Genomic DNA, 15,428 nt, shown 5'->3' with positions numbered 1-15,428 from the left:
GGTTGATAGCGGATAGTGTAAGGAGGTACGGGGCGTGGAGGATTCCCCCACACCCTTCTAAGACTTCATGGAGACCTTGTGGACCTGGCTCATGACTCACAATTTCAGCCGCCCCAGACTAAACTTGGGGTGTACCAGGGCTGAATGGTAGAGTGACATTATCCTAGGCTAGCAAGCGGCCGGAATTAGCCCAGTTGACGATGGTCAGCGAAGAAGGCAGATCTTGTAGTTATGTAAAACCTCTGCAGAGTGTATGGTTGATTGATCCATACATGAGCCGACTTGTCGGCTATGGACCTTTCCTGGGTTTTGCTTAAACTAGATAGTGAGATGAGTCCTTCTCTCCTTTCCCCGTGAGTGAGTGTCGGTCGTAGCCAGGGGCTATGGGCCTTGAGGTAGTGCCGAGAGGGAGTTGGTCTGTCGACTGAGTGATGGTATGGTGATGGTGTGGAGATGGTGGTGTATCGATCCCAGGATCGAAACCTGGCTCTGGACGGAAAGGGGGTGGAATGTGTGTAGGAATGGTGTTAAAACTTGACCAACTATTATTATACACTTGATATGCTAATACATAGGAAACCCCAGCTTTATAGGTTCCTTTTTGATTATATCCAACTTGCATCCAATTTCCACAAAGCAGTGCTCATAGGGTGGGAGTGGCCAGTACAAATCATACTGATAAATTTTGGTACACAGGTTCTGCTGAGGAGTATAGCTCCGAGGAGTTTGACGGTTGAGGGGTTCGTTTCTACGCTCAAGTTTGGCGATCTTATCTTCAAGCTGTTCTGAATGAATGCTACTTTTGATTCCGCCAATGCGGCGATGTAATAATTTATGTAATTCTGTACTATTTGTACTATGAAATTACGTTGTATGGATGTGATATTCGACTAGAATTTGGGTAATATGATCTACAACAGTCTTATTACACTTCGACTCTGTGAATTTCTCTTCGCGGAAATTAGGTTGCTTCACATATAATAGTATAGTCATAGAAGAGTACGACCATAAAAGAGAGCAAGAACACACCAAATTGAACACCATGAAATTCCATTAGTTTCTTCCAATATAGAAGCACCATTCCACAAGCACGTAGTATATACATCAGCACGTTTGTACATACATCATTGCACGCGCAGATCTAGTAGCACAAAGATCTAGAGGGAAGGAGCAAGAATAGGCTTAAATGCACAAGCAAGCTACAAACATCATCACACTTAGTAGCACTCTGATCTAGATAGAAGGAGCAGGCTCCAACAGATTTGAGCCGTCTCTAGTCTGGCTGGATTTGAGATGCGGTATTCTTCAGAACACACACGACAAGAGCAGGCTCGGACGCTCGGGATGCCGCATGGAGATGCCTCGGCGGAGTCGCGTCTAATCTCTGGTGCAGGAGATGAGAGAGGGCGAAGCGGAGCCGCAGACGCTGCTGCTGTGTCGACGCCTCGGCGGAGTTGCGTCGCGTCTGGTGCGGGAGATGAGACGCAGAAGCTAGCGGCAGCTGGTACGGGAAGGAAATGATGAATGGATATGTTTAGGGTTACTTGCAGACTCACAATATATATATTGGCTGCTTGTAGTTGGGCCTTTAGATGGGCCTTGCCTCGCTGGTTCGCCGCTTGCGTAGCTGCTAGCCGAGGGGGGGGGGGGGGGGGGGGGGATCGAGCATCGAGGCCCATTACCGGACCACTCTCCGCGTTGGTTTACCCTCGTCACGAAGGAAAACACTACTGTAATGTAACCAATACCACGATTTCTGACAACAACAATCTCCCCCAGTTTCTAGTCCAGCTCGATCAATTCCCCAACTCAACTGCCCGTGCGCTCGTCTCCATCGTTCGCGTGCTCCTCCCCCACCCCTCCCACCCACCGGGTCCAAGAGCGAGAGCGAGATCCAGATCCGCGTGCAGATCCCTCGCCGGGGGCCGCCATGAACCCGACGCGGCCCGCGCAGGCGTCGTTCCGCGACCGCACCTACGAGTTCCGCGCCGCGGTCGAGAGCGCGCGCCGCCAGTCGTCGGCCCCCGCGGCGGCGAGCAGCAGCTCTACCGGGCCCCTCGATGGGTTGATCGCGGCCACGTCGGCTCGCTCGGAGTTCAACAACCGCGCGTCCAAGATCGGGCTCGGGATCCACCAGACCTCACAGAAGCTAAGCCGCCTTGCCAAATGTATGGCCTTCGTCCTATTCCTTCCCGTGCTTCTGGATTCGTTTCTCGCGCGTTGCTTCAGATTAGCTGAACTGCTAGTCATCGGATTGGCGCCGAGATCTCTGGACGCGCGTCGTGTATATGATGCTTGGCTAGAGATTTACTCTGTAGGCAGTGATTGCTAGGTGTCTCTGCTTGTGGTTAACTTGGGAATATCATGGCACTTTTGTTCCGTACTATTTGCATTATGTTTAACCGGATATTTTCTGCTATATTCAGATTGAGACTATAGTGTGATGTGCTTCTGTTTTGATGGTTTCAGTGATGCAATTAGCAGTTCATTAGCACCTTAATCGGCCAAAACGAGCTAAGATAACTATTCTGTCTGTCAGCTTGCTACTTTAGATGCTTTAATGATTTTTGCATGCTTGTAATGTGGCTGTAAGTGTATCAAACATGAACCATAGTCTGGGCAAGGCACGGATTGGCATCATATCTTCTCAATTACTTTTTTTGTTACTTGATGGTTGGTGCTGTTCTGATAGCGTCAGATCTGATTTGATGCTGTTTTGTTACTAGCGCTTTATTACGCTGTGTTTTAATGCTTTCATGTATCAAACCTTGTGCTTAATGGTGTTGAAGAGCATGTTTGAGGAAATATGGAGATTTGGGCCACTTTTTTTTCTTTTCAAATTCAAACCCAAGATGAATGCTATTTATCTGCACCATATCATATCAATGAGCATTAGCTTGATTTGCCAATAGCTTACATGGCTGGTCTTCCTACTTGCCCAGGCAATGTCTAAATGGGAGTCCATTCTAAATGATTTAGCTACTCTGGCCTTCCACTTGTAATGCAAAGAAGTAGGGTAGGCTGCAAAATCTTCAACTTTGCAATTTTCCTTGACAAAATGTGTATTTGCTTGTTGCCACTTTTTGCTTATGGATTTATGTTCCTTGATGTGCCAGTTGAACCTGACATTATGCATTCACTTTTTACTAAGCCCTTAATCATATAGTCTACGGCATTCTGACATAAGATCTAATTTTGTTCATTAGTTCCAGTGGCATTTGTGATGTATTATGACAAAGCCTCATCAATGATATGATCACATGACTCTATGAATCTCTTATCGTGAACACTCAAATATTATGCACTTATAAAGATTGTGCTATTCTATGGGACTGATATTATAAAATGAATGTTTGCAGTGGCAAAGAGAACATCTGTTTTTGATGACCCCACAGTGGAGATTCAAGAGTTGACTGCAGTTATCAAGAAGGATATCACGGCTTTGAATACTGCTGTTGTAGACCTACAAGCTATCTGCAATTCACAAAATGAGAGTGGCAGTCTCTCCAAGGACACAACAAATCATTCCACTACAATTGTGGACAACCTTAAAAATCGTCTGATGAGTGCAACGAAAGAATTTAAAGAAGTTCTTACCATGCGAACAGAGGTCAGATAAAATCCTTTTTTTCCTCAATTATAGTGCTCCTTTCCTCCCTTGTAAAGTCTTTAGAACAGAAGGTTGCTTAAAACCTTTCTTTCCTTGATGTGCAGAATTTGAAGATTCATGAAAATAGAAGGCAAATGTTCTCCTCATCAGCTGCAAAGGACGCGTCAAATCCATTCATCCGTCAACGACCCCTTGTTGCTAGGGATCCATCAGAGTCCTCTGTGCCCCCAGCACCATGGGCCAGTGACTCTGCATCTACCCCATTATTCCAGAGGTACAGTTACACATACAAAACTTGATGAATTTGAACTTTCACCTGTCAGCAGCCGTTCAAAATCACCTTAGTTTTGTCCTTTGTCCTTTCACATGCTATGTTAGCTGTATATTGGGCATTGGGTTGCTAACGTCTCACTTGCTTTAGTCTATTCAAAATCACCTTAGTTGTCTGCTATCATGTAGGTAATGTGGTACAAAAGAGAAACTGTTCCATAAAATTCTTCATGTCTGACCAAGTACATCAACATTCACACTAATCATGGTTACAATAATTCAATGGTATGTATTGTTTGTTGCACTTCTTATTTGAGTATTTTCTAGGTTACTAGTTTGATGGAACAACCTCAACTCAATGCTTACTCATGAAATTTTTTATTTACCATGCGGACACAGGTTGGTTCATTTGGGTTCACATTTCTGTCTGTATTGCTAGTTGAGGTCATGAATGCTGGCACACATGTACATATTGTAATAAGCTAATCTTTTTTATTTGTTATCTCTATGGCCGCCCTGAAGTTATTTTATATAAATTGGCTAGACCAACACTTTATGGTCGAATGCATCTATTGCTTGGCCATGCAAACCATTGTTTGTGTGCTTTTAGAGTTCTGTTCTTAAATTTGTGCTCCCATTCACCAGGAAGAAGACTAATGGAGACCATGGGGCATCATCATCATCATCTCAACCTTTTGCACAGCAGCAGCAATTGGCAGTACAGCAGGACAGTTATATGCAGAGCAGAGCTGAGGCTCTTCAAAATGTGGAATCAACAATCCATGAGCTGAGCAACATATTTACACAGTTAGCAACCATGGTTAATCAACAGGGAGAGCTAGCAATCAGGTGAACTTCCTCATCCAAATTCTATTCCATCTATTGTCCATGAAATAAAAACTCACTTGAACTTAAATCCGTATCTTAATTTTATAGTGTTAATATGTTCAAGGGTGAGCATTAGTGTTAATATATCATGACCTCACCTAGAGAATCTTATGGCCGCATCAAAGAGGAACATTGTCTGAAATGTTGACAATGAATTTGAGAATTTGCTGGCTGCTTGGTTGTTTGGGCTTGTAAGCAGGCACTGACTCTGGCACTTGAATAGTACCTAATGGAACCATTAGGGTTAGATAGGGTTTGGAATTTCTATTTTTCTTAATAAGTAATTAGATTATGAGGATAAGGTTAAGTTAACTAGTATCCTATCTATTATTCTTGGACTTATATCTATTTAGTTAGAAAAAGCAAGGTATGGTCCATTAGGAAGGTGGAGACTGTTGTTAAGGGTCAAGACAGTCCTTGGGCACGTGAACAGTACCACTACACTGTGGCACAAACATGGTCAAGGGACCTTAAATGGTGCACTATGTGCCAAATTATGATCAGGGAAAAAACGAACCAACTTTTGTACCTGGCTGATTAGAATCTCGTGGCATCCATGATAAGTTTGGCATTGGTAGGAGCATATATCTTCCTGGACCTTATCCCCAAACATCTCCTGTATTATCAGTCCTCACTGCCCCTATTGTATTGCATTGGTGTGGAATTGATGTGCCCTATTGGCTATATTGTATTAATTGACGGGTTGCCATGGCAGAATTGACGAGAACATGGATAACACATTGACTAACGTGGAGGGAGCACAGGGCCAGCTCCTGAAGTACCTCAACAGCATTTCATCCAACAGGTGGCTGATGATGAAGATATTCTTTGTGCTGATGGTGTTCCTCATGATCTTCATATTCTTCGTCGCTTGAGATGCTTTGGCTGCTATGCGTAGTATTCTTTTATTTTTACTTATATCATACTACACCGTGTACACAATTTTCACCCTGGATGATAAGCAATCGTTCACCCTTTTGTGGTCATGTAAATTGGGAGGAGTTCCAGTACTGATACGTTACTCTTGATTGGCAATGTCTCCACTATGGCCTCGTTCGGCTTACCTTATATCCGGCTTGTTCAGTTTCTTTTTTCAGCCGGAATAGTATTAATTTCAGTTAAGATCCAGGCCGTGTTTAGATGGCGAAATTTTTTGGTTTCTGCTACTGTAGCACGTTCGTTTGTATTTGACAATTAGTGTCTAATTATGGACTAATTAGGTTCGAAAGTTACGTCTTGCGATTTTTCACCCAACTATCCAATTAGTTTTTTTTTCGTCTATATTTAGTATTTTATGCATGTGTCATAAGATTTGACGAGATACTTTGGGTGAAAAATTTTGGGAAATAAACAGGCCCTCGACAAGCCGAACGGGCCTATATTTGATGTATCATTTCGCCAAACGGTAATAGGTAGTTGAGCCGAACGGGCCTATATTTGATGTATCATTTCGCCAAACGGTAATAGGTAGTTGGTTGCATACAAAGCTGCTGCTCGTCATTGTCAGATCGCTATACGGACAGTTTGTCTCACTAATTTTGAGGTAGGATATCTGTCCTGTCTTCACTAATTTTGAGGTAGGATATCTGTCCTGTCTACGATAAACATAGGTGAATCCTAGCATCGTGGATGATGCATCCTTCGCGCTTAGATTCTTGTTTTTGTTTTTTATTACATGACTTTTCTCGCGCTTTTAGCACTGTTACTAGAAAATATGCACGTGCGTGTTTATTGTTTCAATTAATAATATATTGTCCAAATTATATATGAATATGAAATTATGAACTAATTATCTCTTGCTAAGATTGTCGCCATCAACATCAATCTGTGAGGCTAGGTTTGCTCATTCACGTCAGTCATGTGTGCCACGGGAAACTCATTGCAGGCAGTACAATTTGGCATCGGCTAGCGCCTTGTACTTAGGCCTGGTTTAGTTCCAAAAATTTTTAAAACTAATTAGTCCATGATTAGCTAAGTGCTACAGTAACTAACATGCACTAATGATGGATTAATTAGCTTAATAAATTTGTCTTGCAGTTTCTAGGCGAGCTATATAATTAGTTTTTTTTATTAGTATCCAAAAACCTCTTTCAACATCATCAAAACATCCGATGTGACATCTAAAAATTTTCATTTCGCGAACTAAACACCGTCTTAGCAGATCGAGCCTGGTCTGCATGGCGGCGGGCCTGGACTCGAAACTCGATCGTGCACCCGAGCTTCCAGATGTACCATGGCCGTCCTCAGCGGCGTATGCGGGAGCACAGGTCCTGGCGGCTGGGCGTCAGTTGAAACCCAAATACAATAAAAGCCAGCACAATATTCCAAGGATTACCGTCAAACAAAAAAACTCCGTGTAAGCAAAGAGCACAGAAGACAGGAAAACGAAGAAAGATGGCAACCAGCAAGGCAAATAACAGCTTCAAAATCTTTTAAGGACACGTATAGCATACGTGACCGACGAGGACTCATGAACCCATCCGAATTTTTTCTTTACGTATCGCACTAGGAGTCTTACACAGATATACTCGTGCGTTGTAACGGAATATAAAATTATTGTGCAGTCATCTAGACAACTTGTGGCTTAGAAATTTATTCAACAACTATGTCATATATTTCAATTTATACTTTGTACATGTAACTCTTATTAAAATGAGAGGTTTAGAGATTTATCAATGCTCACGTCTCCTTGCTTTTCATGTATCCTTTACCGGTGACTCGGCGAGTAGCCTAGAAAAGCAAGAAAGGCTTGCTCCTGTTCTCTCCGATGACCAAGCATTGTGAACAAAAGCAGCTTGATCTAGTCTCTTCTCTCGCCAATCAAACCATCAACAACAGCATTGTAAATTCTCTTCGCTCCTCCCCGTCGGCTGGACGCTTGCCTCCCCCATGCCACTTGTCCTGGTTTCAGAAAGCTGTATGAGCGACGAAGAGCAGTTTTGAAGCGATGCCAGGAGTTGGAGTTAGATTTCGACGGGAGAGAAAAGGCTAATTGATTTGGCGCATAGGGCGATACTTATACGGACGAAGGAGGACGATGTTGGAAGTTACATCACGGTTTCCATGGGGGCAGACGCGGTTTAGGGCCAACAAACCAAGAGACGTGGAACATGTGGACTCCCATAGACGTATCTGAGATTGAATAAGAGTCTTACATCTTATATGTAAGATCACGAAAGACGAAGGGCTCATCTAGTACGATGTGTAGATCCAACGGTTGTTATAGAGGAAGAGTAAAATCACGTATGACGGAGGGCTCATATAGAACGGCATAGAGATCGAACGGTTATTATATAGTGATAGCCCCCATAAATTATTCCCTCTTTTATAGTGTATATATTGTACCACTATGCTCGACGACATTTCTATAAGGTCCATGCGTTGTGGAAACTCTAGGTCGATTCTACGACAGGTTCAGGGTCTGCGACGTCCATGACCAACCTGTTCGTTTGATCGTATTTGGCTTATAAGCCATGACTTATTAGCCAATAAATAATATTTTTCCTCTCCAGTTATCGGTACTTTCAGCCGTGGCTGGCGAACAACTCCGCATCATGAACGGGAGGACGAGGCAGCCGTGGCACGGCAGCCGCACCACAGCGCATGGCGTGTGCCGTCTGGCAATGCGTAATGCTGGTGTGGGGTGGATAGAATTGTAGCTAGCGATAGCCGATAGGTAGCAAAGCACGGCAGCAAAGCAAACCACCGTGCCTCTCTCGTCTTTGAGTTGCGCCGCTGCTTAAACAAACGCCAGGAGAAGGCTGCGGCACGCGTCCCCCTCCGTCTCCAGCCTCCTCCACCCATCTCAAAACCCTAGCAACCGCGCCTCCGTCCCTACCCGAATCCCAATCCAAGTCCGATCCCCCGGCGGCGAGGACCCTCCCGCGACGATTCGTCCTCGCAGATCGGCGGGCGGGGCAGATTCAGATTCGGGTCCGCGGTTCGCTCGGGTCGCCTCGCCGGGGTTCACCGCGGCGGTCGGGGAGCATGGTGGGCGGGGGGAGGCGGGGCGGAGCGGCGGAGGAGGTGAAACTCAACACCGGCAACGTGTTCGCGGCGCTCGAGTCCCTCAAGAAGAAGAAGAAGGGCGACAAGGGCAAGGCGGCCGGGTCATCCTCCAGGAAGAAGCACGGCGAGGGCGCCGCGCAGCAGCAGGAGCCGCCGCAGAAGGAGCTCTTCTGGGCGCCCGCGCCGCTCACCACCAAGTCGTGGGCGGACGTCGAGGACGACGACGACGACGACTACTTCGCCACCACCGCGCCGCCGCCCCCCGTCTGGGGCACCGCCGACGAGCCCGCCAAGGAGGAGGAGGAGGACGTCGAGGATGCTGTGCGCGCCGCCCTTCAGGAGGTCTATTTCCCCCACCTTCTCTATGTGCCCTGTGATTTGGTTGTGGAATGCGCCTATGAAATGTTCTTATGCTTTCAGACTGTTCGTTGCTGTTTGATCTATGCGCACTGGTTAGTTGACAGTTGGCGCGGAATCGTTGAAGCAAGGGCATGCAAAATTCTCTAGGTTTACGTGTGCATTGTGCCGTTCTATTGGTGTCGGTAACGGATGCAATTATTTCCCTTGGCCGTGTGTCGTGTGCGCAATATGACAATCAATTGTTGGTGTAAGTATTGAAACGCTAAATTTCAGCTGCAAAGTGCTGTAGGCGTACCACGTGAATAACTTTGTCCTTTGATTTGGTGATAGAAGGATTGTCTTGTTGTACAGCATATGCTTAGCTGACAAACCGACACGGCGTAGTTATGTCGCATAAGCAGAATTGGCAAAGCGGTGTATTAATGCCCATATCGTTATATGGCCCATACTATCTTTTTTTGGCAATTAATGGATTCAGCAACGGGTGCGAGAATTCTGGGTAGCTGTATAATATCGCATATTGACAGTAAGGAATTAAAGAGGCTCGTCGTGTGTATGGACGTTTTCTTCACTACCTTTAGGATTCCAGTTCTAGTTAGCTACAGTGATGCTCTTTACAAGATGTGTTTGTACTAATACCGTTGGAGATAAACCACCTGCTAAAGAAAAAGAAAAGAAAAGAAGCACCTTGGACAGGGACTTGTTGCAACTTTTTCTATATCTTGGCTAAGCAAGTGATTTGAAAATGGTTATACATGACAGGTGCTTCTTGTCTGTCATAGCAAACTCTGGTTATTGTTCTACTTGTTTTCTGTCAGAAATTTTGCTTTGAAATTGAACTTTGTTAAGTGGAAGAATAATTTACTCATGTTGAGGGAGGTGGAACATGTTTGGCTGATTGTCCTTATAGTTAGCCTCTGATAGTATTCTTAGATGTATTTGCTTCTGTATATGCTGCAGGACATTGAGAGTGATGATGAGGACATTGATGATGAGGTTGATGATGGAGCTGAGGATGAACCTGAGCATGAAGCGAAAGATGCCCCAGCCGAGCCTGCTGTCAAGACAGCTGCAGCCCCGGCTGCGCCACCCAAAGATACAGAAAGGCAGCTGTCTAAAAAGGAGTTGAAAAAGAAGGAACTAGCAGAACTTGATGCAGTATTGGCTGAGCTGGGACTTTCTGGGAATTCGAGCAGCGCTGCACAGGATGGTAAGAATCGTACATACTGCCATTAAAACAGCCTGATCTCAATAGCTCTCGTGTGGTTTTGTTGTTCGTATGGACTCAATTTTCTCATGCTATATTTTCTTGCAGCTGAGAAGAAAGGTGCCAACCAAACTGGTGATGCAGAGAAAAAGGAAGATGCTCCTGCCCCTTCGGAGAGCAAGACCTCAAAGAAGAAGAAAAAGAAGGACAAGAGTTCAAAGGAGGGAAAAGAAACACAAGAAGCAGCTGATGGGTCAGAGGAGACTGCCAGTGCAGGACCTGATGAAGATACCACTGCTGTGGACGTGAAGGAGCGCTTAAAGAAGATGGCTTCAATGAAGAAGAAGAAATCGAGCAAAGAGATGGACACAGCTGCCAAAATTGCCGCTGCCGAGGCCGCAGCGAGGAGCGCAAGGCTTGCGGCGGCCAAGAAGAAAGAGAAGAGTCATTACAACCAGCAGCCCGTGCGGTAAATGGGCATAAAGTTTGGGTGCTCTGAGTTTGATATCCCCTTGTTCGTTTTGGACTCACAATAAAACTTTTTTGAGTTGTCGTATTTATGACTGGGAAGTGCCTTTCTGAGTTTTATTTCAGAATTCATGAAAGGCCTTTGTGGTTGCAAAAACGGTGGTGTAATTGTGTTTTAAATTGTTCAATCCAATGAAAACTTCATGGACAACATGGCCAGTCAGGGCTATTCCGGCACCTCCTGTAGTCCCATGTCCCAATTCTTGCATTACTGCGGTGGCTACACTTGCCAAAATTATCCTCAGCCAGTTAAAAAAAAAATTATCCTCAGACTCATTTCTTTTATCTTATCTTATATATACCTTTTCTATTCCTATAGACCACATACAGTACCTTTGAGGCCTGCTTGGAACATGAGATTTTTCCCCTTCCGTTTTCACTATAAAATAGAACTGATTTCTGTAAATTTTTCCTGTACGATTTCTGGGTTGTGTTCTAACAGGTCCTGAATGTTGCCCTCATCACTCTACAATTCTATGGAATAACATATTGTAGTCTGATGATTTGTAAGATTTGATTTGATGGCGTATCGGCACTACCCATCATAGTAACTATATCTGTGATGTATCCCGTTTCGTTTTTGCTGCAATGTGCTACCAATTTGGCAATTTCGTTGGGATTCATGTCAGCCCACTGATAAATTGACCGTAACATCTTACTGCCTTGTGCAAGCTGGTGCAACCTTTTTCCAATTGGACAAACGATCACTCGCATTGCATACTGTGGATCGGTTGATTATTAGATGCGACGACTAATCTCTACTATAAGAGATCAATCAAAACTATACCAGATCTCTCTAAAAAAAAGTCTCTCGCTGAGAGACTACAACCATTGTGCACCAACAAAATTATACCCAGGATTACTGTATTATTAAAATCTATGACTCCTAATTCTCTCACAGACTTCAACTTGATCCGATGGCCAACGTTATTTGAATCTCCCCCACCCAGGCTTCACACGCCTCACACATCCCGCAGTTTACAGTAAAATAGAAACCAATGGAAGTCAATCAAGACAAATATGTAAGTCAATCAAGGCAAATAGGAAGAGGGATCCGTGACTCCGATCAAGACAATTTCCAGCATATCCCACAGTCTACGGTAAAATAAAAACCGATGAGAGTCAATCAAGGCAAATATGGAAGTCAGTCAAGACAAATAGGAAGAAGGGATCCGTGACTCCGATCAAGGCAATTTCTAGAATTGTCATTATAATAAAAAAAACCCACGCCGAGCCCGGCCCCATCTGACGCGCCTGTCGGATACCGTGAGAAGGGGTACCCTAAGCAAGAACCAAAAAACGACTGCTTAGACTTCGTAAAAGTCGAAACCAGCTAAACACCGCTGGCCTCGGCCGATTCTCCGACTCGCCCGAGGCCCCCTCACCGCTGACCTCGGGCGATCCCCCACCAAAGGCCTCGGCCGACCCCCTCTCGTCGCAGGTCTCGGCCGGGCCGCCGACCCTCCGTCTCGCGCAAGGCGGGCTCGGCAGCACTCCGCTGCCTCTTCCTTCACCCGTCCCTCTGACAAAACGTCGTGTCGCATTAACTCAGCCAACTGCTGCCCCTGACATCGGCCGCATGCTCGGCACAGTACAGCGGAATGGCCGACGGGACAGGAGGCAGGACTGGGCAGGGGTTACCCGCCACTGTGCTAACCACTATGCACATGGTTGACGCCCATGCCTCACTGTGCTGCCAACTCCTGCTCCGAGAACAACGCAGCGTGGGGAGCCACGTCTGGGACACTGTGGCCTCGGAATCAGTACCCAGGACCAATAATTCCCTCCAAGGCCTCGGCAGTTTGCTTCAGGGGCTCGGCAGCCTGAGGATCCATGTCCGCCGAGCCCCCCACGATGGCTCGGCCTCGGCATCTACAGAGCCATAGCTCCCTACGACGTCATCGCACGATGACCAGCACGTCGCCCGCCATGTCCTGCATCAAGCTGTACTGGAGCCCCACGACGCACAAGATCAAGTATGACCGGCGCGTCACTTCTGCACGACAAGGACGGGGCCACTCCATCGACCATACCACAACCGTGGCCGGCTACAGGGCTTAGACACGCCACCCCCATTTATAGAGCGCTATGTATGGACGTCCCTGGTTCTCCCTTAGAGTATAAAAGGGAGGGACCGGGGCCATTTCTGGAGGGAGGAGGAGGAAAAGACGAACACACCGATAGAACTACACACTTCTATGCTGCTTGAGAACAACGCCTCAAGCAGCCCGCACCACCCTCGCCGAGACCTGGGGCTAGCTCCCTCTCTCACCTAGCTTGTAACCCCCTACTACGAGCACTCCGGTGCAAGAAACAGAAGATCGATCTCTTAGATTGGACGTAGGGCCTCGATTGCCTGAACCAGTATAAACCTTGTGTCTCTTTGCATCACCATCCGGGATTAGGGGCACGCAGCACAAATTCACTCGTTGGTTGAGGGACCCTTGGTTCCAAAACACCGACAGTTGGCGCGCCAAGTAGGGGGTCGCTGCGTGTTAGCTTCATCGTCCCAGCAGGACCCGGATGGCAGACCCCATACGACCATTACGTCTTGGCACCGTAGTTTGGTTCGGGAGCCTAGAGTTCATATCTCTAGGGCATGAGTACGACATGGTGCTCCTCACCCCTCGAGCCCCACCGTCCGACGATGAAGTCACGCCCCGGCAGCCCAGGCGTAGGCGGCGCCCGGGCGGCCGCTCTCGCCGCGCTCGCCAGGCATGACGCGAGGAAGGCCACCCCGACGCTACGCGAACTCGGGGCGGCACGCCACTCCCCGCCGATATCCTATGACTAGCTGTTGGTACGGGGTCCCTGGCTGGGGACCTGTCTGGCCTAAGCATGGACAAAGGAAAATCGCCGGTGGCTCGCGGCGATGTCCAGTCGTCTAGCTCCACTCCACCACTCCCTGAAGAGTCGACCCCGGTGGGGCCGAATATGGAGACGGCACCGCCCCCATACCCCTTTGGGTTGAGGAATGCCGCCGCCTCTTATGCCTACGCCTACACTGCCGCTCACAAGCACCCCTCGGAACGCCGCCAGCGCTTCGCTCTCGACCTGAGCACCCACTCCGACTCCTCGGACGAGGACGAGGCATGGCCCGGGGTGGATTTCTCCGAACTCCACAACCCTGGGGCTTTGCGCCAATTCTTGGCCGCAAGCGACTACTGCCTCGGCTATTCTGACTCCGACGACGAAGGGACTTACGATCCATCTCGTGAGTGCTTCCACGTCGGGCTCGGGATGCCAAGGGCGGGCGAAGAAGACGAGAGGACAGGCAACCATTCCCCGCCCCAGGCAAGGGCGGGCGATGCCACACCTCCGCGTCTCGTAGCCCTGGCGGCACGAAACGAGAATCCCGTCCGCGGGGGGCATCGATGCCCAGACCTGGAGCAGCTCCGCGAGCTTCAAGCCAAGGTCGAACAAGACCGACTCCTTCTGCAACAGCTTCGGGACACTCTCGAGCAGGAGCAGCAAGGGCGCGGTGAGGGCGGAGGAGCCCGAGGGAGGGCCCACGACGTCCATCACCGCATCAACGACAACGAGGGGGGAGAGCCACCCCCAATCTTTAATCGGGCTAGCCAGAATGTCGTAGCGGCTGCGATGCTGGTCCGAGCAATGCCCGAGCCCTCCACCACCGAGGGGCGACGGGTCCGCGAAGAGCTCCGCGACCTCCTCGAGACCGCTGTGGTACAGCAGGCCGAAAGTTCCGCCTCCCGCCGGCGCGAAGGCACTTCGGAGCAACCCACGGCGCGACCTCACCGGGGCTAGGATGCCTCGGTCCGTCCCGAGCCCGCTCGCGCGTCGACGACCAATGGGGCCCCCTTGGTGCGCGATCGACCTGGAGACCAGCACGAGGCACAAGGCGACCACGAAGTAGTTGGCAGGCGACGGCGCCGCGGCGACGGAGCCGCCCGGGGCTACCACCCACACCGAGGCAGTCGCTACGACAGTGAAGAGGACCGCAGTCCTTCTCCCGAGCCACCTAGCCCTCGGGTCTTTAGTAGAGCCATTCGCGACGCTCACTTCCTAGCTCGGTTCCGGCAACCTGCCAACCTCACAAAGTATAGCGGCGAGACGAACCTCGAGCTATGGCTAGCCGATTATCGCCTGGCTTGTCAGCTAGGCGGTGCGGAAGATGACCTGCTCATCATCCGCAACCTCCCTTTGTTCTTGTTAGACTCAGCGTGAGCCTGGCTCGAACACCTTCCTCCCGCACAGATCCACGACTGGCGCGACTTGGTGAGGGTCTTCGTCGAGAATTTCCAGGGCACCTATGTGCGCCCCAGGAACTCCTGGGACCTCAAAGGTTGCCGCTAGAAGCTGAACGAATCTCTTCGAGATTTCATTCGGCGCTTCTCCAAGAAATGCACCGAGTTGCCCCGCGTCGATGACTCGGAAATCGTCCAAGCATTCCTCTCTGGCACCTCCTGCCGAGACCTGGTCCGAGAATTGGGCCGGAACATACCAACCACAGCGGCCGCACTCCTCGACATTGCCACCAACTTCGCCTCGGGCAAAGAGGCGGTTGGGGCCATCTTCCCCAACAACGATGCCAAG

The 15,428-nt window shown here is 48.4% G+C and overlaps 2 protein-coding genes across 2 annotated transcripts; both read left to right on the top strand.

Annotated features, from left to right (window-relative positions):
* The first annotated feature begins 1,772 nt into the window (after positions 1–1,772).
* Positions 1,773–5,794, top strand: LOC136457597 (syntaxin-32-like). The gene is made up of 5 exons (XM_066457625.1): positions 1,773–2,168; positions 3,360–3,610; positions 3,715–3,884; positions 4,526–4,729; positions 5,484–5,794. The coding sequence occupies exons 1-5, from the start codon at positions 1,931–1,933 to the stop codon at positions 5,641–5,643; spliced, it is 1,023 nt and encodes a 340-aa protein (XP_066313722.1). The 5' UTR covers positions 1,773–1,930; the 3' UTR covers positions 5,644–5,794.
* Positions 5,795–8,452: 2,658 nt separating this feature from the next.
* Positions 8,453–11,082, top strand: LOC136457596 (uncharacterized). The gene is made up of 3 exons (XM_066457624.1): positions 8,453–9,118; positions 10,097–10,346; positions 10,452–11,082. Exons 1-3 carry the CDS (start codon positions 8,756–8,758, stop codon positions 10,814–10,816), a joined length of 978 nt encoding a protein of 325 aa, XP_066313721.1. The 5' UTR covers positions 8,453–8,755; the 3' UTR covers positions 10,817–11,082.
* The last annotated feature ends 4,346 nt before the right edge of the window (positions 11,083–15,428 follow it).

This window comes from Miscanthus floridulus, chromosome 6, assembly GCF_019320115.1.
Source record: "Miscanthus floridulus cultivar M001 chromosome 6, ASM1932011v1, whole genome shotgun sequence".
NCBI lineage: Eukaryota > Viridiplantae > Streptophyta > Magnoliopsida > Poales > Poaceae > Miscanthus > Miscanthus floridulus.
Note: the sequence above shows the minus strand (reverse complement) of the source record. Positions and strands in the feature narration are given on the sequence as shown.